The sequence below is a fragment of the Prionailurus bengalensis genome, chromosome E4 (genome assembly GCF_016509475.1).
Source record: "Prionailurus bengalensis isolate Pbe53 chromosome E4, Fcat_Pben_1.1_paternal_pri, whole genome shotgun sequence".
Taxonomy (NCBI): domain Eukaryota; kingdom Metazoa; phylum Chordata; class Mammalia; order Carnivora; family Felidae; genus Prionailurus; species Prionailurus bengalensis.
Genome location: NC_057360.1, coordinates 59083393 through 59110143, shown reverse-complemented (window position 1 = coordinate 59110143; position 26751 = coordinate 59083393). Strand labels below are relative to the sequence as shown.

The following is a 26751-nucleotide window of genomic DNA, read 5'->3' as shown; positions in this document are numbered from 1 at the left end:
ATGCTTTCAGGCCGAAACACGGCTGCCTCAGAAACGAGATGGGTTTAGCCACCAAGCCCAGATACACGCTTAGCTGGTGACGGCTTCTGGAACGGCTGGAGCCCAGGGACCCCCTCCCCCACCTCCACCCCCCCAGGCGCTGGGCTCCCCTGGACCCTGCTGCAGCGGCGGTGCCGTCCGAGGCTGGGCTAGGTGCCGACTACGGCAGGCTCACAGCGGCTCGGGTGAGCCGTAGGTACTCGAGTTGCTCTACAGGTCACGGACTGTGCAGAAATAGGAGATACAGGACAGACACCGGAAAAAGTTCTCGGTAAAAAAGACTGGCTCTGATTTTAAAATAGATCTAATGCACCTTTCCTACTTGCTCCTCTCTCCTAGCAGGTATGACCTATATTCTAACACTATATACGAGACATCGTATGAACTGCCTAATTTTTGTGTCCAGAGACCGACATATTCAAAAGTTGCATTTGCGGACTTAATCGTATTTTACCCAGTTAAAAACAACCTATGCTATTAAGAATGGAGGTGTTCGTCTTACGTTTCCTCTCTTGACATGAAATGGGAAGACCTACATATGAATTCTCTTCCTGCGGAACTACTTCTGTATTCCTTAAGAATTTTGAAGAGTGGTTTTCTTTCAGTGGTTATCTTCCTAAAGTGGTATTTCTTAGTTTAGTACAAAGAGAAATCTTTGTATCAGTTAAGCTTTTGTTTTTATTTCATAGCGTGGTGCTGGTACATTAAATTTACAAGTCACGGTCTAGGTTTCAGTAGTATCAGGATGTCACAGAACTTCGGAGAAGGGGAAAGCATAGCCTCAGTAGTGAATACCAGCCTTTTCTAATTTTGATTAAATCATAAACGTTGTTTCAAAGATGTGGCATAGAAATGGGGATAGTTAGGACTTTAAATGTGGTGTAATCCCAGATTCGTAGGCTTACCGATTTTCAAATCTAAGTGCCAACATTCCAGTCTTGATGTGGGAGTAGTTGGTAATCAACAGGAAGAACTGAGGTCCTAAACCACCCTTTCTCAGAGTAGTGCCCTCTTCCGATCTTTTCCCCCATATTCCTTGAAAACCAGAGGCAAAGGATGGGAGAAATATTACATTCTACTTTTTTAAAAAGAAATTTCCTTACTTCTTATGGTCACAACACATCCTGTTCAGTTTTCTGTTTTGCACCCTCAAAGCAAGAATGGTAAAGGTAACATCGGGTCAGACGACTCTTCCCCGATGGGAACTCATCCTCAGGAAAGCATTCTCACTCAGGCCACAAAAGTCACCGGAAAGCACACGGATGCCGTACAGTAAGGGCCCACAGGCCTCCCTGAAGGTCAAGGGAGACGCGCGGTTGTGGTGTTCCCAGGGGACGTTAGGCTGACACCCCCCCCCCCCCCCCCGCCTCCCCGCAGTGAGCAGCAGGGAGCTTGCCGCCAGGTCACGACTCCAGCTCTGGGAGCCCATGTTTACGTGGTTCCAAGATGGCACAGTCCTCGTGAGAAAGCAATCCAATGAATCGACAGACACTTGGGAAATACTAATAACCAAATTTTTATGAACTATTACTACAAAGAACTTCAGCAAGAAGGGAGAGTTAATGATCTTTTAGTAAACATTTTTAGCGTAACAGTCTTTGCGACCAGATATTTTAAAAAACCAAGCTTATAAACACCATTGCTCTGTATTCAACTGGTGCACACTAAAAACAGGATAATAAATGGAAATACATGTTCTAGCATTTCCACAGGAAATGTTCATATTTCTCAGGACTCTAAATCATGGAGCAGTTACGCGCTACGTTAACTAGAACACAGGTATTCTTTATTGCACATTTCAAGGTTGTCAGAAGGCTCTAGCTTATGAGGTGGTTTTTATTTAGGGGGGGAAATGATATTTTTCAATTGTTTGGCTCAAAAATGCACACTGCCAGGGCAGCTTGGTTCTAAAAACATACCTTTTAAAATAAACTTCTGGATTCTGAAGCCAATGAAATCCTTTACCGTAACCAATGTGCCCAGCCCACTTTCTCTCAGACTGAACGTCAGAGGTCAGAGTTACGGGCTCTGTTTTAAAGCCTGTGAACAGTCCGGGCTGCTGCTCTGCGAGGCAGCGGGGGGCTCGTCTCTGGAGCCAGAAGGCAGGAAGTCTCTTGCAGCAGGTGGAGGCGGATAATCCTGGGGGCCGTGGGTTGGCGGTGGTGGTCGAGTACCAGGAATAAAGTACTCTCTCGGGCCAAGAGAGCCTAAAGGTCTAAAAGGTGTGTGTCCCGGGAGAAATTCTCGAGGGTCGAGAGGCAGGTCCCGCTTCCCAGGTGGAATGCCCGGCGCGTATTCCCTCAAGCCTAGTGGTGGACGTAAGCCAGGACCTGGAAAGAGTAAGTCACGTAAAAGCATGCGAACACACGTGGGCACGTCAGTCTTTAATTTCTCACAACTTGAGAAGCCAGGTGGCGGCACCCGCACTTCAGGCAGGAGGCAAAGTGAAGTTCTAGGCCGACGGCCGGCCGGCCAGCCAGCCAGGAAACAACACAGGCAGGATCTAGACGTGCCTCGACCTAGCTTGTGTGTTTTCTGTCCCACAGTTCTGCCAGCTCTGTCTCACAAGGGCTTGGTTTGTACTTGAAAGCACTGTGTGTCACAGCAAGAAGACAGACTGAAATAAGGGCTTTACTGCAACCAAGAAGTGTGACAGGACCATCTCACTGTCTGCTGCCGTGTCAAAACTTCAGGCAGTAGCTCAGCATCCACCCGACACGCCACCAGACCCAGGAGTCTGCCCCACCGGGGAAAGGCCTTCTGGCCACCCCCCAATTAAATCCTCCCTTCTCTTAGAGCTAAGCTGCCCTACCCCTGATTTCCAAGGTGGGGACTGAAGGTTCAATCTCTCTCTCCTGTCGTCTATGATCCCCTGCATATCCTTCCATCGTGGTGATTACAAGCTTTGTTTCCTGACCGATGTCTGTGGTCCAGAGGACACTGTAAACTCTTGAGCTGGGAGAGGGAGTTCTATCCATCTGCAGAAGTAGTATTTCTGGCTTTCTAGAAATCTCTCTGGTCTACGAGATACCTACTGCCCATCTCCGTATAGGGGGACTGTGCAGCCCCCCACGTGCCCAAAAAAAAGCGTACTCAGCTTGCTTTGCCCTTTTAGTAGATGGCCCTGTAAAAGCCACTATTAAAATTTCAACAAGGAACAGAGAGAAAAGATGAATTCCACTCTACAAGTCAATTACTACCATTTAATTACCGTACCAAATGGTGGGGGCAGCGGCCGAGGCCCGAAAGGCCCGCAGAGCGGGGGTGGCGGTCCGTATCGAGTGGGGGGTGGTAGAGGGCCTCCCACGGGTGAGCTCATGAGGGGCACCCCTGGGAAAGGAGGAGGCCCTTTTGCAGCCATAGGAACCTGCAGAGCAGAAGCAGTTAAAATTCTGGAAGACTCGGGTATAACACACACAAGCACCAACAGCAATAAAAGCTGAGACCCAACGAAGCAGAGGTCAGGCACCTGTCCAAAGGACAACCAGTGTGACAAAGCTTTACCCCTCCCGTCTCTTCCCACTGGCAGCTCAGGCAGGCTAAAGGGATGACCCAGGAGCTAACACCTTCCCTGTCCTACTACTGCTGGAATACGCAAGGCGGAGAAAGCAAGAGGACTGTTGAAGGACATTAACAGAGGTGACTGCTAAGAAATCCTACCACAAACACCACAATCTATTCCTAGGGCAACCCCTTCACCCCCATGTCCTTCCCATTGCCACAACAGGGCACTATTTCCATACTAAGCACGGACAGAACAAGGGGCAATGAAAAATCCGCTTTCTACACATGTGACAATAGCCACCATTCAGAGTGCCTTCCATTTCACGTATTTAATCTGCAGGTCTCTCAATCTCCAAGTATGAACATCCCGTTTTAAACATGAAGGAACAGAGACACAAAGTGTTAATTTGCTGAAGGCCACACAGCATGTAAAAAGCCAGGCTGCCATTCAGGATCACGTCTGCCTGGCCTTCCCCGCCTACCGGCACTTCTGCTCCCCCAACCTAACAAAGGGGCCTCTACTCTCTGAAGTCTACTCCAGGGTTTCAGATCTTCTCCAAGCTGCCCATGGACAAAAAGACCTCAAGAGACGCATGTCCCTCGAGTCCTGCACGGAAACTTAGAGAAGCAATGTTCTCCATACAGGGAGGCAGGTGGAGCTCTCATATTTACCTTCATTCACCAGTAATGCTGTGCTTTCTCATTAGAGACCCTGACCTCCTTTCCTGTGGGAAACTGGGTTGGAAATTCTAAACTATCACGCATACTCTGATTTCCACACAGAGAAGCACCGTGAGGACCGGTGCGGCTCTGGTAGAGAACATGCTCGTGTGAACGTAACTGAAGGGTACTGCTGGAAACCCACACGGCAGGTAAGGACGGATCTCCACCGGTGAGGATTTCACCTGCAGCAAACATTCTTCCCTTGCCAGTCCCTAATTTCAGATTACTCAAGACAGCGTCTGCCTAGCGTACAACTGGAGATATTCTTAAATGCCACACTTGGTGTGACGGTGAATTCTATATAGAGTTACTTTCCTTTGCCTCACAACACTTAACGCCGAGGCACACACAATGCAAAGCTGGAGTGGGGGCTTTCCACATTCTTTAGTTCATTACAAGAGATGTTCTGAACAGGTGAACAGCCTAACCAAAACAGGAAAAAGGAGGAAAAACCAACCAGTCAGATTTCAGCAACCCAGCAACACTTTCAAGTCAAAGACAACAAGATCAATATTGCCATGCAATTTAAAGCCAAGCAGATTAGTGTCTGCTTCCCTTCCAGGAATACACCAAGTACAAGCTCAGTTCAGTCCTCAACCTCTAAGTACTTACTACTACTGACTGCTCAGCCACAGATGGAATGCTGGGAGCTGAGGGGCCTTCGGGGTCTTGGGCAACAGTTTGCTTTTTAAAAAAATAAATGAGATACTACAGATGTAACAGGCACACAGATGGATGATGCAGAGAGAGGACGTTGCAGAAGTTCAGTGTTTGCTGAAATACCTAGTTACGACTCAGAACACCTGCAGAACTTACCTTGCCTTCATCCATCACCTTAGTAGGGGAAGAGCTTCTCGAGCTGCTGTTCGCCACGGGAGCTGCACCGGGTCCTGGATCTGCTGAAGACCAGAGAAAGGACTTAGATTTATCCTGCCTTATCTTCGCCGCGAGGAAGAGTAAGAAACCCTCGGATTTTGGACTCTCAACACACCCAGATCCCTTACCAGAGGCAGAGGGTTTCCCAGATGCCTCAGATGACCATCGAGGACGAGGTGGAGGCCCGTCCACTGATCCTTGAGAGAGAAAGAACAGAGCCCTTGTATGGGTTTTTCAAAAGAAACGGACCAATTGTGGACAGGTCAGGGTTCAACTCTACCTAGAAAGCAGCATTAAAAACGGGTCTCCTAATACACATGAGGGGAGATCCCAAAGTTACAAACAGACTGAAAGGATTAAGGCGAGCTGTCTGACGGAAAGAACAGCAAGAAAACGTACGTTAACAGCACCGGCAGGGACTTCGGGCTACAGGCCTGCCGCAGCGGCACACACGGACGGTTTTCAGTGTGTGTAATCTGACCTCCATACCTTGCCAAGCATTACAGACGTATTTGTAAGAAATAGGTACAGCATGGTATATTAATGGGCTGTAAATTATAAAGTCTTTTATAGCTACTTTTACAATACTCCAGGGAGGAACCCCATAGAAATTTAAAGATAAAGGCTTATACTTTGCAGTGAAGAATTCAAAAGCAAAAAAATGATATTTATCGTTACATAGTCTATATTTTTATGTATTTATATGTTACGTTAATGTTAATAATAATAAACTCTTTCTGTTCTAAAGCAGATCTTACAGCAGACTATTTATTCAGCAAGACAAATTAAGAATTCTTTTTCTCTATACCGAGCAGACCCAAATTCTAAAATGTTGTTTGCATTAGAATTCTCAAAAGATGGGGGGAAAACCTCTAGGAGCCACAGTTTACTTCGAGGTAAAATGTGAATGCTCACCGAATTCACTTCTAGGCATGTCTCTTCGATTGAGCGTAGCAGAGAGCGGTCTGGCAGGCGGGTCAGCCGTCGGGGGAGGGGAGCACTCCCCCCCACTCACAGGAGATGGACCAAAAGAGCCGTTCTGGCTCAGAGGACCTGACGATGACAGTGCCCTGTTACCACTCTGAGGCCACCTTTCTTTACTGAGTTCTTGGGGTTACTTCTAGGGCATCATAACTAAGACACACAGAAATAAAGTGTGATTTCTGTACGTTTTGACCAAAACCGAGAGCTGCCCTTTCAAAGTGCTGCTACCTCTCCATGGAGGGTTCTGGGCGCTGGGTCTTCCCGGCCGTGGCTTCACAATCACAGGCTCTTCCTGCAGCACTGCCATCTTCTGGGTTAATTCCAGTAACCTGGATGCGGAGGGAAAATGGACTCACATATGAAATACAAAATTCCCCCATGCGATCACCAGAAGCACAGCCTTTAATAACCCTAAAACGCACTGAAAACACAATTCAGTATCCCATACTTGTGTCTCAGGTTGGCTGCTTCCCTCTTCTCCTCAGCGATAGCTCTTTCTGCAGCACGAGCCTTGAGCTGTTGGGAGAAAACAAGATCCAAATCAGTTGTGGTGGGCCACACACAAAATAAAGGAAAGGAAAAACAAATCTTACCCAGTTATCATGAGCTTTCTTCTCGTGAGTAGCAATCTGGAAAAGACAACACATCAAAAGCTGTGTTTAGGGACTCGTTTAACAGGCACTACAACAGTCCACTACATACCAAAGAATTCTGCAGCTCTAGGGCAGTATGGTAATTACCTGGGTTTTAAACGAGCGCTCGGTTTTCTGTAATTCATCCTCCATTTCTTGAATTCTGCGCCTAAGAATCACACTTGCGTTTATCAATTAAAGTGCAACGAAAGAATAGTTTCAACAGTCTCACCACACCCCCTCGACTGTAACACCTGCACTCCTGCGGGCTCCGGGCTCCATCCACAGCCTCGTGGTCATAAGAAGAGCATAAGATGATCAAAACTAATATTCATTTCCCTACTATTTTCCGGCTGGAGATTCTGAGTTGATACGCTAATCTTCCCGACTGCTCCTCGATGTTCTCAAGCAATCCTGCTAAAGATGTCTTTCTCCTCCATTAAGTATAGCCACGGAAGATCTCCCAGAGCTGCCACCCCTGAGTCTATCAAATGGCACAATCGCTTTCATGATTTCTGCTACATCATTACAGCAAACGGCCTTCCGAAAACAATTACTCCAACACACAAAACCCCCCGGAACCGTTGGCACGAACCAAGTTCCCTTACGGTCTTGCCAGTATTGGGTATAAAGAAATGTCTGTTAATGTGACTTTTTTCCTTTGTTAACCTAAACTTCTTTTTTCCTCACATGAATTAACTGTACTTACACCCTTTGACCGTTTATTTATGTTCTGGGCCACTTTGTTCCACGCACTGTAATGTGGTTTTTTAAGAAGCCAACAGTAGTTTCCCCAGTCGCTGACCCCTCTTTCGAAGCTGAACTCACTTGTACGTTTTTACTTCCTCTGCAGCCAAAAGCGCCTTTTCGTCCGCAGCTGACAGCCGCTGCTCTCGGTCTTGCCGCTCATACTCTTCTTGACTCAGTTTCCTAAGACAAAATCGGTCGTCAGTCGCAAGTGTTTGTCTTCCCAGCGGCCTGAATGCCTCTAAGCACACATCACCTCCCCTCCTCTCTAAAACACACAGCAGACGTACAAAGTCAGGAGAGAGCTCAAACCTGCCGTTCAAGGATAAAAAAATCAATCTCTAGCCTGTTGGCAAACCACCTGCACTTTCTAATGTCTCATAAGTCTTCACTCACCAGTAAAGAAATGTCAAAAACTCTACATGCCCAGGGACAAGTTCCTTGTGCTTAACACAGTGAAAGCCCACTTCCCTGTGGAAGGCCCGGGCTGCTCAACCTCACACAGGTAAGCTTCAGGTAAAGCAAGCGATCATTACTTCTCTTATTTCCACCACAGGAAGCCTAGTCACTTTCCTTATTGCTATCATGGAAGGACTGCTTCTCAATCCGAGACGGGGACCACGGTAAGAGAGTCGGCCAAAGAAGGCCTTCTAGAACATGTCTTGTAACCTGTGCAATTAACCACAGAACATTCCCACACTTCAGATATGGAACACCTACCACCTATTTCAACGGAATTGTGATTTGAGAACAATCTCAGACCCGGCAATGTCTAGTGAATAAAATAGATAAAGAATCCCAGGTGTTGCATTATCAGGATATTACCTACTGGAAACTGGTTTTAACCCAATTAACCTTCAAACTCAAGATGTTAATCTACTATAAAACAGACTGCAATGGCAGCAATGTTTAAAGGTTTAAAAATGCTGTTCTCAGGGCGCCTGTGGTTCAAGTCAGTTAAGCGTAGAACTTCAGCTCAGGTCATGATCTCAGTTTATGAGTTCAAGCCGTACTTCAGGTGAGCACAAGGCCTGCATCGGGTGAGCCCCACTCCTCTCTCCCTCTCTTCCCTCATGAGAGTCTGTCTCTCTCCCTCTCACTCACCTGTGCCCTCTCTTTCTCAAAAAACATAAAAATAAAAATGCTATTCTTGTTGCCCTTGTACATCTTTGCCCTTAAGTCTAATTCAAAAAACACTTAACTTGAAACTTAAATTTCTATGAATCAGAAGCAAAATGAGAAGAGCTATAGTTAAAGGGTTTAATAACAGGAAAGAGAAGAAAGGTTTATATATTCTTTTATACTTAATACTCAGCAAAATATCATATGAGTGGCTATGATATATTGGTTACCTAGTAAGACGCTAAGTCAAAAGTATGAGCAAAGTACTCTCCCTGCACTAACAAAGCTCACAGTTTACCGTGTAAAAGATACACATAACAAGAGGAAAATCCCTGTCTCTGGCTTAGGAAGAGATATGAGAAAAGATGAGTCAAATGTTTTTTCCAGTGATGAAGGAGTTGGTCTGAGAATACTGAGAACGATTAGAACACTGGACAAAAACATAAAAAATGTGCCTGGAGGCATCAGAGAGCTAATGTATTAGCTAACAAGTGAATATATGAGACCAAGTACCAGGAGGAAGAGGAATCTCAGAATTACAAGAAAGCCTGGTATCTGAAGCCACCTTTTCCCCAGGTTCATCCCACACACTGAAGACAACAGAGACCTAAGGAGACTGAGCATAGCTTTCAACGGACCCTGGGTTGTAAGAAAAATAAGTGGAGTTCAAGGTTACCAATGACAGGGACCCCCAGTAAAAGCCCTAGGGTTTGGGTTGAGACTCAAAAGAGCTATGCAGACAGGCAATACAGTGTCCTTTGAAGGGATGAGGCCATTTCCGAAGGATCTGAATTGCTGACTGTATTAAAAATCAAATGACCACGTGCTAGAAATAAACTCCCATCTTTTCTGTAGGAAAATCATATCACCCCTCTCATTTCCTCTACAATTAATACACAATTTCTGCCTCTCAATCACTGACCGGGCACTCTACAAGACATCAAGATCAAAATCTAAAAAACGAGGGATGGACCCATCAGGTATCCACACATGGGAATCATTACACACACATCAAAATAATTATGCCTTACATATTCAAGAAAGTAAAAGTCACAATTAACAATGTTAACAGAAGAGAAACTATAAAACTGAAACACAGTCACTGACATGAACGGAATGAATGACTTCAGCAGCTGATCTGGCCAGCAAAGTGAGATTTTAGCACACTGGGAGACAGGGCAGGTAAAAACCAATCCAGAATGAAGCAAATCCTGGCAAGAATGTAGGGGACACAGGGAGAGCATAAAAAACAGTGTAAATGGAATTTGAAAAGAAGACAGGATGAGGCAGAATACACAAGGACCCCCAAATCAAGAGGTGCCTAGGACCCCAAGCAGCATAAATGCACACGAGATGGGGGAGGGCAGGGAAGCAGGGAGACCTGAGCACCTCCCGGTAAAGCTGCTAAAAGTCAGAAAGAATGACTAAGGGCAACGAGGGAAGGGATGAGACGCGCGAACAAGGAAAAGAAGCCTGATCCTGGACTCCTCACAGAGACTATAAAACCGGCAAGTACCTGGTTGCTTCTACAGTGATGACATCAAGCGGCTGCGCACGCGGTGGGCGGGGGGGCCCTAACGGAGACACGCTCAGACACACCGATCGAATCTGCCACTAAGGGACGTCCTTCAAGTAGAATGAACACGACCCCGAAGGAAAGACTGCAGGTGTGCAGACAACGAAGAACCACAGGAACTATGAATCTGTGCATCGACAGAAGGAACACTGGCCAGAAGGCAGTGCAACAAGACAGGAGAAACATCTGTGGAGGGTAGGTGTCTAGAGAATTATTCGGACAGCATCTAAGGCAGGTGCTAAAGCCCAGAAAGAGGTAAATCCATTAATTCAGGTCAGACTTTGACAAGTTCAGGGTGTATGGTGTGGTCTTTCGGGTAATTAGCTGGAGAGGGGAATGGCAACCTGTAACTACCCAGTGTACACAGGGGAAAAGCAGAATTACTGAAAATATCCAAACACCCCAAAGACAGAAAGAAGGAAGAAACAAAAGAACACAGAACAGGCCATCAATAGAAAGCAAACAGCAACAGGTAGATTTAAATCTAAACATATATTTAGGAGTTACGTTAGAAGAAAAGATGGGCACTCCCCCAGTCTCCCCCAGTCTCTTGCTACAACTCACGTCGGAAAAGATTTGAAGGAACATGAACTTTTCGGGAGGCAGAGGCTGCCAGGGGGAAATACTGCCAAAGGACCTTTCACTGCAGAGAAAGCAGCGCACACAGGCTCCAAGCGGCCACAGGGCAGGACGCGCCCCACGTCGCTACAAGACACGCACCCGAGAGGCAGCTCCCGCAACTGAGGGCAGTGCCCCACGTGCCCACGACACAGTCCGGCACCAATCCACAAGACAGTGGAGCATTTCTCATAGACTGTAAGCACAGGAGGACACGAAGACTCGCGTTTTAGAAAGGTCACTCTAGGCTGAGACAGAATTCATCGGAGCCTGGAGGAGGGGGTGCAAGAAAGGGAAAGTGGGAAGAGGTGGTGAGTCAGGGACTGGCAGGGAAGAGGATATGGGGAGGAAGAGCGGGGTACAAGCCAGGCATGGTGACTCCGTGCATGTCGGACGAACGGAATCAAGTAGTGCCACGATGACGATCGTCAAGAAAACAACTGCCGTTTAGGACATTCAGATTACTTCTGGTGGCAGAGAAGTGCTCTTGACAAAAGTAACGTAATGAGAAATATTTCTCTGAAAGAGGCCAGGTATTTAGAGGGCTGGCCTGAAAGAAATTTGGAAAATCTAAACTGATTGTGTGGTGAGCCAGGAGTTAGAGAAAACATCAGTGGTATGGTTTCCATGTTTAATGGCACCAGGCAATAGCAGCTTGAGCTTAAATTTCAAAAAGAGGAAGCATGCTTAGCAGGACAAGCCTTCTCAGAAATCCCGGATATGCCGAAGAGTAAAGCAGAGGAGCAAACCCATATGGCAACTGCCACTGACAAGCTATTTTTAGAGAATGCGGGTATTTTCATGGAGAAGAAAACGTAAAATGAACTGCAAAAGTGTCTTTCACAAAACACACCTAACTCTAAATCTGAAATCTGTAGATTTCAGGACATTAATACCTAAACCTACACACCAATCCGGTATTTCGAGATTTAAAACTCCAAACGTCCTTGCCACAATTACACTGTGTAAAGTTTAATGTGAGCATCTGACTATATGAAGTCCAAAACTTAGAACACCTTCCTATAACTAAATATTCCTTCTGGAACATTTATTCTACTAAACATCATGTCCTACAAATCACTCAGGATTCTGAAAGTCTATATGTTAAGAAGTAGTAGACCAAACACAGGACAGATCACAGTTCCTTAAATGCCACAAAAAAACAAAGTGAAGCTCGTGGTGGAGCCACGACAGGGAGCAGGTGGGTCTCCACACGACAGGCACAGCGGTGACACCGGCACCGGGAAACTGCGCCGGCCACAATTTCAGACGACTGATTGGAATGGAAGAAAAATGCAAGTTATGGGAAACGAGAAAGAGACAAAGACCAATCTCTACTAACTACGATGGCAAAGCCCCACAAATAATGTTCACAAAAGACAGAATTCTGTCCAGGAGTCCCACGTTTGCTCACACAACACGACACGACAGCGAAGGGCGAGGCGTGAGCATCTTACTTCTGCAGAGCCATCTCCTTCTGCTGATACAGTTCGTTCAGAATCTCCACCTTCTGCCTCAGGGTTTTGCATTCGCCTTCCAGGCCGGCTTTGGCCGACTGCAGCGAACTGCGCTCCTCTTCCAATTTCTTTATCTGGTCTGTGAAGGATAAAACAGCTGGGCTGTGTGTGCACACGGGACTTGCAAACTGGGGGCGGAGGGATGCGAGAGGGGGTAAGAAACGCAGCACCTTCTTCTCAGGAAGCAGCCTACCTTCCAGGTTGCATTTAGTAGACATCGAGGCTCTAAGCTTAAATTGCAGAAGTTTTAGATCCTCTTCGACTACTGATATTGCAGTTTGCGTCTAAAAATTCCAAAAGAGACACATAGTCTTACAAGGGAGGCACAGTGAGAATTCACAGGCACTCATGGTACTCCGCAAAAAAGATCATACCCGAGAAATGTCCATCATCTGCTTAATTTGATTTTTCATCTTCTCATTCCGGTCACCTAAAATACAAAACGCTTTAATCGCTTTTTCCTCCTTTGCTTTTTAAGTATATTTTCTTGATTTCTCCAAAAGTAAACAATTACAGTATTCAAACATTCAAAGGAAAACCAAATTAACCAATACAACTGATGAGGCTCCATGACTTTTAAGAGAATTGCAAACTTAGATTCAAAAAGTAAATCCCTAGTTTGCACAAGAAAAATGGTATCTGTGCCATTCTCAAACAAGAAGGGATTGGGGCGCCTGGGTGGCGCAGTCGGTTAAGCGTCCGACTTCAGCCAGGTCACGATCTCGCAGTCCGTGAGTTCGAGCCCCGCATCAGGCTCTGGGCTGATGGCTCAGAGCCTGGAGCCTGTTTCCGATTCTGTGTCGCCCTCTCTCTCTGCCCCTCCCCCGTTCATGCTCTGTCTCTCTCTGTCCCAAAAATAAATAAAAACATTGAAAAAAAAATTAAACAAAACAAAACAAAACAAAACAAGAAGGGATGTGTGAATGAAGGCTCTTCTCTCTCAGGTCAGGTATCTTATTTATTATTATTTTTTTTTAAATCTACTTGTTTGTTTTGAGAAAGAGCATGTGCGCGCACATGCACGCAGACACACACACACACACACACACACACACACACACACACACACACACACGAGTGGAGGAGGGGTAAGGGGGCAGGGGAAGCGCAGACAGAGAATCCCAAGCAGGCTCCCTCCTCACTGTCAGCACAGAGCCTGATGCAGGCCTCGATCCCACAAACTGTGAGATCATAACCTGAGCTGAAATCAAGAGTTGGACGTGTAACCAACTGAGCCACCAGGTGCCCCTCAGGTATCTTATTTAGAAAGACTTACTGTCCTGTTCTCCCCTTGAATCTGCTACCAGGTGTGGTTGAAAACACCCGCTATGCAAGCAATATCCAACTTGAAAAAGTGTCTAGAAACATGTCCCTCATCAGTAAACACTGCTACCCTTTAGCTCCACTCTCTGGGTCTCAAGTAGTCTATGGCTCCCACCACCTCAGTGCTCCTAAAATTGGTTGTAGGCCTTAAAACCGCAAAGCTACACAGATGATGGGCACTAAATTTAAATGTCATCTCCACGGCACTGAGAAATAAATTTCTCCTGCTATTCAGTGCTCAGTACTTGGAGGGGGAGTCACGACTATGCTGCTCTAGATGGAAAAGCAGAGTCTGTGCTCACGGCACACCCACTGCTATACCACGCCCCGCCACCCACCTCTGCCCAATGCACACAAACGTGTGCACAAGTCCAGTGATTTGCGTCTACAACTCTAACACTTAGGAGGAAGTTCACTCAGCCAAAAAGAGCAGTGGTGTACTTAAAGACAGGAACACAAAAAGAGGTCCAACCTCCCTGAAACCCATCTTACCTCCCACTTCTCCATTTGCTAATTCATCCATCTCATTTCCTCCTTTATTCTGACCCTCAGATTCAGATTCACAATCTAAGCGATTCAACTGTGTAATGCAATTAGTCAAAGCCTAGAAAAAAAGCAAAGGGGTATTAGAAAGAGCCTCTCAAAAAGATTTCGTGTGAGTTCATGAGAATTAAGCACGTATTCAAGAGAATAAACTTACGTTAATATTATCATCTTTGTGAGTAAGAGCTACTTCCAAATTTTTCTGAGACTTCTCAAATGATTTAATTTGTTCACTGAGCTCAGCATGTGATTTACTCCAATCTTTGATTTCTTGCTGCAACTGCAATGTTAAAACACATGAATTTCCAAAGGCTAGGGCTTTTGCACTGGACATGTCAGGACCATGTGAATGACACAGGGAAGCAGGGGGCCATGCTACTCTTCACTGTCACTATGGACTGAGGCCTTGGTGAAGGGAGAGGGGGCAATGGCTCCTACCCTCAGAACTGCAGTGAGAACATGAGAGTTGTCAAGGAAGTCGATCCAGTTTACTGTACCCTTCAGAAAACTGCAGCCACTTCAAATAATTCACTTCAGTAGGAACCCAGGAGCACATCTCCCTGTCTCCCATGTCCACTGCAGGTCATGTAACCTTCCCTTGGTCAGTGAAGAAGTTAATTGCTCAAAGGAGGGTTATGAATACCAAATTCTTTGGTCAAGAAGCAAATCCATCATCCCCCTGAGTCTATTCAAGTTAGTAACTGGTTGGTATTTGACTAGGAAAAGACTAAACACTCTGATAGCTATAAGGAATTGTAGAGAACAGAAAATCCAGAACAGATGGAAGATATATACATGAACTCAATTTTGGGAGCACAATTTAAACTTTGCATATCTAAGAATAGAGTTCTGCATACATATTTCATTTCCCTAAAAAAAGATCTGAAAAAAGATACTCAAGAGGTAATGATACTCGGTCCCCTAGTTCACATAATCTAGGATGTTAAACTTTCCTTTACCTGCTCTTTCTTCTTCTTAAGCCTAGCATTTTCTTCTTGAACCCGATGGCATTCAGACTTCACCTTCTCTTCGCTAAGTTTAGCTTCATTAAGAGCAATCTGAACCTAATGCAAAACACTATTAGTGAATTAATTCCAAAGGGGAGGTGGGGTGGGGAGGTGTTACACTTTCTCAATTAGACATCATATAGTTTTCATTTATTGCATATCCTAACAAAAATCAAATGTCTGCTCCTCAACAAAACTAAGGCACGCAATCCTGCAGAAATTACAGACAGCTTTACCTCTGAAAATTCGGAGGCATTCACTGAAATAACATCCTTTAACTTCTCTATAGACTTCTTGTTTTCCAGAATCTGCCATGTGGAAAAAGAACACACACACAAAAATGTGGTAGAATTTTAGTAGAAGAGTGGGATATATGCTAAAAAGATGAAACATCATTCCAGGGCCATCCCCTACTTCTCAGGTAAAAGCAGGTGATTCACTTTCAGCCGAGGAGAAAAGTCAAGAAGGTAAAGAGGTAAGGAAAGAAAAAAATAATCGGAGCTCTATCACATGCCATCCACAACCTTCCCGACTGTGAGATAACGTGGTAGATGACCAGACCAAAAAGGGGAAAGAAAAAAAGAAAGAAAAAACAAACTTTCACATAATCTAGTTCAAATCAATGGTTTTTCCTATTGGTAGGGGAAAAAAAATCCCCAAGGTCACTTTAAAAATTCTCTTGGGGCACCTGGGTGGCTCAGTGGGTTAAGCATCCGACTTCCACTCAGGTCATGATCTCGCAGTTCGTGAGTTTCAGCCCCACGTCGGGCTCTGTGCTGACAGCTCAGGCTGGATTCTGTGTCTCACTCTCTGCCCCTCCCCTGCTTGCGCGCTCTCTCTCAAAAATAAACTTTAAAAAAAAAATTAAAAATCCTCCTGCCTGAACTGAAAAATGGTTGGCCTTGAGGCAGAATACACAAATAAATCTCACTTATAGAATTCCAAATAATTTGTGAAGATACTGCCTCCTCAAGGAGGTGGTGCCTACTCTTCAGGCTCTCGGCTGGGGGCCGAGTGCAGTCCCTTCCTTCCAAAGAGAACAGCACACCAAGAGTGGGAACCGGTGAACAGAGCGGAGAAAGCTGGCAAATACCAGATCAACCCGGTGCACAAGCTCGACTGGGTGTGCCGTGTATGGGAACCCCCTAGACCAGCACTGCAACCTTTCTGAAATTCTAAAACTGTTCTAAAAGGCTTGTTTTAAAAAGGATCATGCAAAACGAAAAAAAAGTACTAGAACTGTTCGACTGGGCTACGGTTTCTTAGTTGTTCCATATGTTTCAGAGGGCAGAGCCAAGCAATACGAAAATTACCCAGGGCTAAGAACACAAATACTTCTTAGAGCCATAAAAATAACAACTTGTGGTACTAGCATTTAAGATTCTATGAAGACGGATGGGTGCGGGTTCAACTGCCCTGACTCCCACTCTTCCTTTAGTTAAAGCATGGGAAAATGCAGAGTTTAATTCACCCGCCCCTACATGGCAGTTAGAAAGCAAAATCACAGTAATGCCTTGCAGCAAAACTTTACCAAGTCCTGATTCTTTGCATTCTGTTCTCTCTCAGATTCTAACATAACACGCAGATTTTTTGCTGTATCATCCAGAAGTTCATTCGTTTCTTCAAGTTTCTTGATTTTATCCTATTAACAGACATTAATAGTAATTACTCACTATTTTTCTTTTGTTTTTAGAATGTAATCTCAAAAAGAGAAGGGATTTTTACCTTAAATTTAACTGCTTCATCAGACAGAATCATATTCTGTTTCTTGGTTTCCTGAACATGTTTCTTTGATTCCTTGATCTATAGAAAATAAAGCACTCAGAATTAAGAAATGTAAATCACAGTGCTATCCAAACATACCTCTGAGTAGGTAACCCCTTAGAGAAGAAAACAATACACATAGGATGGTTACTTCCGATTTGGATGGTTTGCAGGAAATAATGAAATTTTAAAATAACCATTGTAACTGAACTATGATACAGGAAGAACTAATCCAAGCCGGAATCATGAGGGAATATACTGAAATAAATACTGAAAGAATAATTATACCTTCTGTTCATAATTTGACAACTTTTGTACAAGTTCTGCATTTTCTTTCATGATATTCTTCAACTTCTCAGAAATCTGCTGTTCAGTGACTAGAAGGGAGGGGAAATCCATAAGATTACTATGATCACTAAATACAACTGAATTACCCAATGTATCAGCAGTATGCTACCTAGCACTGTGAAGGAAAAGGACTCCCGAACATAACTATTATGCCCTTAAAAAAAGCAATCTGTAGCTGACAGCAGTAAGGGTATAAAAACACTACTAAAATTTAAGAAAAATAAGATAAGGACCTTTATTTCAATGAGAAACTCCAATTTAAATTTATTTCAAAGATAGGAAGTAGAATAAAATACTTCAGCTCGATATCCTTCCCTTTATGAAGTACCTTTCTTCTTAGTAAATGCGATCATTTTGGATACATGTCATTTGCAAAAAGAAGAGACAATAAACATAAGCCCGTAGATTTACATCTCTAGTCCTCAAATTACCTTCCTAAGTAAATATATAGTGTTGGTTACACCGTTAGCACAGGAATACTGTTCACATTGACACGTCTGCCCCAAATCAAACTAGTCATCTTCTTCCTACTCCCACAATTTGTCCCATCTCATCTCCTGTTTCATTTGGTGGCATCACCAACTGCTGTGTCATCCAAGCTAGCAACCTGGATTAGTAAAATGTTCAGGAGTGAATAAGTGAATCAGGCATCAGAAGTCATTGTTATCTACTTCTAGCTTATGTACAGAATCAACTCAGATCAAACACCAATACTGGGGGAAAAGTACAAGTAACAAAATAAGCCTAAATATTTACCTTGATATACTCTATTCTTTACCTAGAAGAAAAAATAATTAGATGTCAAAACGTTAATAGAAATATTATAGTATTATATAATATTACAGAAATAATATATACAAGTCAAATCATAACTAAATGAAAATTTAATAACAGGTTCAAAATAATCTGTAAGATTAAAAGTAACAAAAGGTTAAAAAGCATTTCAAATCTAATTGGTAGTGATACGTCATAGTTTCTGATAAATAAAAGCACTAAAGTGAATACCTCATTTTGCAACTAAAGGTATTTTTATCTATTAAAAGAGCACCAATCTTATTAAATAAGCACTTAACATTAATAGTGGAAATGGGTCTTTTCATATTAAATACACTAATGCTTCTTTTACCTGAAATCATTCATTTGACAACCCCCAACAGCCAGAATGAGCTCTAGAAGCAATGATCATTCAAAGAGACTCTCAGGAAACAAGATTAAAGGCATAATCTTTGTACTAAGATAATGTCTCTTTCTCTCACCAGAAAACATCTTAAATCCTATTAAAAGTTGGCAACTGGATGGGGCACCTGGGTGGCTCAGTCAGTTGACTGTCCAACTTTGGCTCAGGTCATGATCTCACAGTTCATGACTTTGGACCCCACGTTTGGCTCTGTGCTCTCAGCCCAGAGCCCGCTTCGGATCCTCTGTCCTCCTCTCTCTCGCTGCCCCTCCCCAACTTGCGTGCTCTCTCTCAAAAATCAATAAACGTTAAAACAAAAACAAAAACAAAAAAAGTTGGCAATTGGCTGAGTTTAGAAATCTAATAAACTAGATCATCTCATTTTCCCAAATCTTTAAACACAGTGGTCCTCAACCTAAAAGGGAAAGAAGACTGCTAGAGGAAAATTCACGAACAAGAGAAATGACAACTAACCTCTACCTCATCTCTAAAGATAGCACTGAAGTATAGAGTTATAAAATCTAAGCGATACTCAATTTGTTTTAAATTGTATCACCGAATGTCTTTGTGACCCATAATTTATGTCCACGTTCAAAAGTTACAAAATGGTAATGAGATACCCAAATCAGTCCATAAATCATCCATGATATCTTATTATTAGAGTACCTAACACCACTTCTAATAATGTCATTATAGGAAAATGCAGGCCGAGTTCCAACATGGAAAGAAATGGCTGTTTCTCTAATGTCACAGCCTTGCTAATGAGAGACTAAGCTTCTTTTGCACCAGATTTCTTTTTCACCCAGATCAGCAGGCAGGAGGAGGCAGGGAAGAAGCAAGAACCAAGCAAATTAAGAGCAGGGCCCACGGTTCCAAAGTCAAACATAGAGGCTGAGAAGCAGCAGTTAGGACATAAAGCCCGCCTCACCCTGTGAAAATGTAAACAGGTTTTAGGATTTTTTAGATGGGAGAAACAAGAGTGGGAAACAAAAAACATTTTCACCTTTTCCCCCTTCCACTCATCCTCTCTATGCTCCCTTTCTCCTCTCATCTGAGGAAAAGTCCTGTGAGCTTAAAAGACTCTTCACAGGAATCCAGGCAAAAGACCTTTCTTTTTAAGTGACTTTACCATCACTTGTGCAACGAGAGAAAGTTTATGAACAATGATATGTCTGATAAAACTAAGAAATCAGAAAAATACTCAAGTTTAGGAAGACATGCATCCAATACTTTTGGCTACTTTAACTATTAAGCTTCAACTGAAACTGAAAGCTTGTCATCTGGAAAGCTCATTCACACAGAATGATTTTTTTCTCCAATTACATGATAACCATGAAACAAAATGAAATATAGTCACAAGTACAAATATGAGTAAGTGTACACACATACACACATGGATAAGCACCAAAGACCAATTCTGCACAGACAGAGACTCTAAGGAATAAAAATTTTAATAAGTATTTCTCTGGATACTAACATAATCTGTATTTCTAAATAAAAAGATATTCTATGGGCACAATTAACACATGACCAAATCAGAAAATCTATGAAACAGATACAATTGGAAAAAGACTGAAAAATTACCTGGTGTCCTAGATACAAATATTTCTTTTACTATTTTGTTGTTTTGTAGCATTTTTTTGTTTGTACGTGTATTTATATAATATACATTTATCTATACTTTAAGGTCTTGATTTCTACTTTTTTCCACTTAATATTAAACTGTGAGCATTTTCTAGGCTCTAGTGTCTTTGAAATACATACAGTTAGAGTTACCTAGTATCCCATTATACGGATATACAAGAATTGAACAATTCCCCTACTATGAATCGTTTAGTTTGTACCAAGTTTTCACTCTAATAAATAGTGTTTCATTGAACACCCTTACACAAGATTTTTAATGCATGATTAGTTATTTCCTTAGAATACATTATAAGACATGACAATATATTATAATAAAAGGATATAAAAATTTTAAGGATTCTGATATATACTATTTAAGTGCTTTTCAAGATAGCTGTAAAAGTTCCCAATTCATTAGAAATGTACAGGGGCACCTGGGTGGCTTAGTTGGTTAAGTGTCCAACTTCAGCTCAGGTCATGATCTTGCAGTTAGTGGGGTTAAGCCCTGCGTCCGGCTCTGTGCTGACAGCTCAGAGCCTGGAACCTGCTTCCAATTCTGTGTCTCCCTCTCTCTCTCCGCCCCTCCCCCCACTCACTCTCACTCTCTCTCTCTCTCTCTCTCTCAAAAATAAACATTAAAAAAAAAAGTTAAAAAAAAAAGGTATGTAAGTGCTCAAGTAGGTATACATACACTTAACCTTTAGATTTTTACCTAAGATTCATAAATTGAAGTTTTCCCATTAAGATTAAGTCTTTGCTAACAAAGATTACACTGAATTATTTCACAAGATTTAGATTATAAGCATTTGTGTTCATGTTAGTAACTGAAGAAAAAAACAAAAGGGCCAATGATTATAAAATATCCTTTGTCTTGATGAGTCAAGGCATAAGTTTAATTTACTCACAACAAGGACAGTTCTCCAGAAGAAAATGGCAAATGACACGATTCCCAAGAAGGCTGTGATAAGTACAGGCTTCCATGGCAATCCATAAAAATCAGGCCCAGGCTGAACATCATCAGGCAATGTAGCAACCAACTGAAACAGAAATATTAGAAATAGCAAACCATGAGGAAATTTACAATAGAGCAGTCACAAAGAGTCATCCACAGAAATTCGAAATGAACCTCCATGAGAAAACTTCTCCATCAAAAATCTTCAGTCGCTTCCACTGCTTCAATAAAGCGGGGATACTGGCAGCCCATTTCTTGTTTGGCATGAAGTGTTTCTGAATATCATGAAGCTAAATGTCTTTAAGCTGAACATGTATTTCCACTTTACAATAGGTCTTACCACATCATGTTGTCTAAGACCTGTCTAGAATCTCTGGATCATACTTTCCTCTTAGCTAATTTTTATGAGTTAAAAAGCCACATGAAACAAAAAGTTGAACACCCTAGAGAAATAATCACCTTTCGTGGCTGCAAATAAAACCAAAATGATAGTGAATAACACAAATGATGTTTTTCCTCTAAGATTTTAAATCTTAATTCTCTTCTATTCTTATATAAAAACAAATGCTGAGTAAGCTCAGACAGCTCCTGATAACTGGTCTAGACCGCTCTGATTAACCATCTTCTACATAACCCAAAGCCTTTCATTTAAATGTTTCCTGGAATACAATGGTGTTAAACACCTGCCGGCTTCTACACTTCGACTGCCCTCTACGAATACACAAGTAACTATCACACCGGCCCCATTCCCCAACAGTGCCGGGGTCGCTGGAAAAGGACCCGAAGAAATCGTGACCGCAAACGACAAAAGTAACACAATGCCTGGTACAATTTAAGTAATCAATAACAAACGAGCGAGTGACGAAACCTCAAACACACTCCCCCTTTCCTCTCTAAACAGCACTACAACGCCTCGCCTGCCTCCGGCCTGACCCCACTCCGTTTCTCCCTCCCCCGGTCAGCGCGCCCACTCCGCTCAGAACTCGTCTACCCGCCTGCCAGAGCTGGGGTCCCTCCCTGGGAGCGGGGACCGTCACCTCCAGTAGCTTGGCTATGAGGGCTGCGTAGAGCACCGACAGGGGTCCCAGAAGTTCCGGGTCCCCCGGGGAAGCGGTGACAGAAGGCACAGTGGCAGGAACTGAATCCATTGTGTGGGGATGGCCGAGCAGAGGCGACGTTTCCCCGTGAACAGCACTGGGACCCCCTCCCCTCTTTCACCGTTTCCTCCTTCGGAAAGGAGCCGGCTGAGGAGGCGGACACTGGGAGTGAACTTCGCCTTCCCCCCGCCGCTGGCACTTTCCCCCAACGCCTCCTGGAAAACACGTCATCAGACACTGCCCCTGAGAGGCCGTAAAGGCGCCTACGGAGGCCGGCCCGCAGTGGGCGGGGCCACGGCGGCACAAACCAATGGCGGAGCGAGGCAGCGAAGAGCGAACAGACCTGCGCGGAAGAAGAGGGAGGCGCGGCTCTTGGACGCTCACCTGCCACAGGAACTGGGGGAGACCGCCTGATTTAAAGGGCCCCGGGGGGCTATAAGGAGGAGCAGGGGCTGGGGACAGACCCGCCACTCACGCCCCTCAGCCACTCACGCCCCTCAGTGCCGGCCTTGTGTCACTGCGTGCCGGGACCGCAACCGCACGCATCTGTCCTACAGCCCACGCGGGAGAGCAGCCTCTCCCGCCCCCTAGTAAGGACCGGGGCTGCGCCTCGGTCCCCTGGGCCAGCCTTCCTTCCCCCGCATCTCCAGTGCCCCGCTCAACTTGTCCCCTTCCTACGCCACGAGCTGGCCGGCCCACACTCTTGCTGATGCCCCGTAATAACGCTGCTTCTAAGGAGCCACGTCATTACGCACCATGAGAAAGGGTTCAGTTCTGGGTTCCATACTTTACAGTGATGTGCCTTGTGGGAAAGGGCGAGGATTATATATAAACTCCTTCTAAAAGTTGTAGAAAGTGGGGACATTTACCCTGGAGGGAAAATAATGTTTGCAAATCTTTAAAGGTACATCTTCAAGTTTAATATAACGTCAATTCGGAAGAATAATCAGGAAAATTCTGAAAACGAAGAGCAATGGAGGGGAGGTGGAAAGGGAGGGGAAGGCAGGCTCTGCAATTAAAATAGTAAGTAAGGTACTGACCCAAGAATACAGATTATGGAACAGAATAGAAAATCCAAAAATACACCCAACTGCATTAAAAATTTGGTATATAATACGTCAGTTGGGGGGGGAAGCCTTTTTAATAAGCGGTATTAGCATAACTAAATAAACCATACGGAAAATGATAAAATTGGTTTTCATAATAAGTTACAAATGATCAGACACCTGACTGTAAAAAAAATGAAAACAAGTACTAGGAAAAACATGGGTAAATTTCTGAATGTATTATGAACAAAACCTTTCCAATTATGTCTCAAAATCCAAAAGATTTGCAAACAACTACTTAAAAATAAAAAAAAATTTGTCCAGCCCCTGCATACAAAAAATGCAGAACAAGCAGTTTGACGATGACAACCTGAGAAAACATATTGCAACATTAGAGACAAAGGGTTAATATTCCTAAAATATAAACCGTACAGATAGAGAAGAAAGCAGCCAACAAACCTACAGAAAAAATGGGCTGAAAAATTGAACAAACAGTTCTCAGGAAAAGACCTAGGAATAGCTCACAAGCCTATGGAAACATGCTCACACATAATAAAAGACCTACAAATTAAACCTACACTGAGATACCATTTCTTATCCTGGCAAGATCTAAACATCTGACAACATACTCTGCTGGTGAGAGAATGTTGGAGAATATTCTACACATACATTGCTCATCATTACACAAGATGATACAACCTCTGTGAAAGGGAATTTAGCAACATCTCCCCAAATTACTCATGTATTTACCTTTTGATGTAACAATCTCACTTCCAAAGATCTCAAAGATACCGTGTGTACAACAAATGGTGAAAAGATAATATGCACAAAATTATGTTATCCCAGCATTTTTACAGTAACAAAAGACTAGAAACAACCAAAATGTCCATCAATAGAAGAGTTGCTGAATACACTAAAGGAAACTGTGAAACCGGAAAAAAAAATTAATAGATTTTATATACTGCCAGAGTATGATTTCCCGAATTTTTTTTTAAAGGGGTGGAGAAAAATACATACAATACTACTTGTATATTAGAAAGTAACAAGGGACAAATATATATATATATATATATATATATATATATATATATATATATATATATATATGTTTTGGTTTTTTTTTTTTACGGCTCTGAGATAAAATTCACACGCAATAAGCTACACAAAGTGCAGTCTGGTATTCATATGGTGACATATGAATACACCTGTGAAACCCCGATCACATTCAAACTGAACGTACCCTTCACCTCCACAAGTCCTCTCCTCCCCTTGGTAATCCTACCTCCTGCCACTTGCTGACTGGGCCCAACCCCACGCCAAGCAGAATTTCTATAATAGTTCACATTTCCTGCAGTTTTATATATGGAATACATAATACACCATGTATTCTAATTCTCTGGCTTATCTCAGCCTAACTGGAGATTCACCCATGTTGCTCCCATACATCAATAGGTTCTCATTGCTTTTTATTGCTCAATAGCATTCCATTGTATGCATATATCACAGTTTGCTTATTTATTCAGCTGTTGATCTGCGTTTGAGGGCCCCCCCACCCCCGCCAATTTTTGGCTTTTACAAATAGAGGGGCTATGTATATTGATATACAAGTCCTTTTATGGATGTAGAATTTATCAGGGGTACATGCTCAGCAGAGGGATGACTGGCTCATTTGACATCTACTTTTTTAAGAAGCCGACAAATGGTTTTCCAAGGTGATGTGCCTTTTACACACTGCCCATCAGCAGTGTGTATTTCCAGCTCCTCCACACCTTCTCCCATACTTAGTATTTTAATTTTAATCACTTTTTTAGTCGATCTAATAAGCATATAGTGATAATTCATGGTGGTTTAAATTTGCATTTCCCCGAGAAGTAATGATGTGCATTTTTAAAATGTGCTTATTTCCTATGCACATATCTTCTTTGGTGAAGTGTTACTTTACTATTTCTTATTAAGTGAGCTTTGATAGTTCTTTATATATTCCAGATAGAAGTCCTTGTTCAGGTACATGCTTTGCAATGATTCTCTCCTAGTCTGTGGCTTGTCTTTTCATTCACCTAATAGTGTATTTTGGAAAGCGTAAGTTTTTATTTTGATGAAATCCAAATTATCAAATTTTTCTTTTATGAATGAATCCTGCTTTTTGTGTCAAACCTAAGAAATCTTTGGCTTAATTTTTTTTCTAGACGTTGTATAGCTTTAGGCTTTACATTCACTTCTATGAAGCATTTTGAGTTCATTTAGGTTTGACTGAGGTATGGTTCAATTCTTTGCACAGGGATTTTTATAATAGTTCTAGTACTGTTTGTTGAACAGACATCTCTTTCTCCACTCTGTCTCTCCTCCTTGGTCTGAAGCCCACTGCCGGGTGGTATGGATCTACTTCTGGGTTGTCTATTCTCTGTTCCAATAATCTTTTTGTCTCTCTTTACACTGATACCATGCTCTCCTAATTACCACAGCTTTATTCTAAGTCTTGAAATCAGGTCATGTTTATGCTGTTCTAGGCCCCTTGAATTTTCCATATGAATTGCACAATCAGCTTGTTGTTTTCCAAAAAAAAAAAAAAATCCTGGTGAGACTTTGATCAGGATTACGTTGACTCTGGGGATCACACAGGGGAACTTAATATTTGATATACTGTTTGTCACAGTGACAATATGATAGCATAACAATATTTAGTCTTCTCTTGAACAATGTATATCTGTCCATGCATTTAGGTCTTCAATTTATATCCGCAATATTTTATAGTTTTCAACTATAGGTCTCACAGTTTTACCAGATTTATCCTTAAGCAATTCATATTTTTTGATGCTATTTTGCACTGAAAGGTTTTTTTAAATTTCAATTTCCAATTGTCTGCTACAATTTTACTCCTTCCTTCCCAACCTGTACGCTTTACTTCTTTTTCTTGCTTTAGTACACTGGTCACTGCCTCACTGTGCCCCACTCTAATGCTAAACAGGTGTGGTGAGAGTGAACATCCTTGTTTTGTTTCTGATCATAAGGGGAAGCATTTAATTATTCACCATTAAGTATGACGTTAGTTGTGAGTTTTTCACAGAGGCTATTTTAAGCCCCTGTCTATTCCTAGTTTGCTGATTACTTCTTTTTTTTAATATCTGTAATCAACATTGGATTTGTTCAAATGCTTTCTCTGTGCCTGTAGAGCAGAACATTTGGAAGTTATTTTTAAAATGTGTTAATATGTGACTTACATTGATTGATTTTCTAATGTTAAATGAACCTTGCATTCTTGGGATAAGCCATACTCGGTCATTATGTATTATCATTTTTATAGATTGGGCTTGATTTGCTACAATTTTATTTAGAATTTTTGTGCCTATCCTCATGAGAGATACTGGTCTGTGGTTTTCTTTTTTTGTTATATCTTGGTCTGGTTTGAACTGTGATGTATTTTCTCATCTTCAATTCTCTAGAAGAGTTTATATAGAATACTATTTCTTCCTAATATGTTTAACTGAATTCACCAGTGAAGCCATCTGGACCGGGAGTTTTCTTAGCAGAAAGGT

General features: G+C 42.8%; 1 protein-coding gene across 12 annotated transcripts in view; it reads right to left on the bottom strand.

Annotated features, from left to right (window-relative positions):
• Nucleotides 1-1539: 1539 nt before the first annotated feature.
• MIA3 (MIA SH3 domain ER export factor 3) overlaps nucleotides 1540-26751 on the bottom strand; it is a 55650-nt gene continuing 30438 nt past the window's right edge. The window contains exons 1-24 of one of the 12 annotated variants that reach the window (XM_043567815.1): nucleotides 22113-22410; nucleotides 21029-21160; nucleotides 18080-18101; nucleotides 17264-17352; nucleotides 16937-17014; nucleotides 16743-16853; nucleotides 15448-15519; nucleotides 15164-15268; nucleotides 14362-14484; nucleotides 14154-14265; nucleotides 12713-12768; nucleotides 12532-12622; nucleotides 12279-12417; nucleotides 7587-7688; nucleotides 6867-6927; nucleotides 6720-6755; nucleotides 6575-6642; nucleotides 6355-6455; nucleotides 6058-6195; nucleotides 5271-5339; nucleotides 5083-5162; nucleotides 4879-4950; nucleotides 3256-3406; nucleotides 1540-2369 (exon numbers count right to left, since the gene is read on the bottom strand). In XM_043567815.1, coding sequence (XP_043423750.1) covers nucleotides 2059-2369; nucleotides 3256-3406; nucleotides 4879-4950; nucleotides 5083-5162; nucleotides 5271-5339; nucleotides 6058-6195; nucleotides 6355-6455; nucleotides 6575-6642; nucleotides 6720-6755; nucleotides 6867-6927; nucleotides 7587-7688; nucleotides 12279-12417; nucleotides 12532-12622; nucleotides 12713-12768; nucleotides 14154-14265; nucleotides 14362-14484; nucleotides 15164-15268; nucleotides 15448-15519; nucleotides 16743-16853; nucleotides 16937-17014; nucleotides 17264-17352; nucleotides 18080-18101; nucleotides 21029-21160; nucleotides 22113-22223 — 2430 coding nt within the window. In that variant the 5' untranslated portion in view covers nucleotides 22224-22410 and the 3' untranslated portion in view covers nucleotides 1540-2058. Of the gene's footprint in view, nucleotides 2370-3255; nucleotides 3407-4878; nucleotides 4951-5082; nucleotides 5166-5270; nucleotides 5340-6057; nucleotides 6196-6354; nucleotides 6456-6574; nucleotides 6643-6719; nucleotides 6756-6866; nucleotides 6928-7586; nucleotides 7689-12278; nucleotides 12418-12531; nucleotides 12623-12712; nucleotides 12769-14153; nucleotides 14266-14361; nucleotides 14485-15163; nucleotides 15269-15447; nucleotides 15520-16742; nucleotides 16854-16936; nucleotides 17015-17263; nucleotides 17353-18079; nucleotides 18102-21028; nucleotides 21161-22112; nucleotides 22411-26751 lie in introns of those variants that run through there. The other 11 variants (XM_043567804.1, XM_043567805.1, XM_043567816.1 and 8 more) reach the window with 11 other exon arrangements.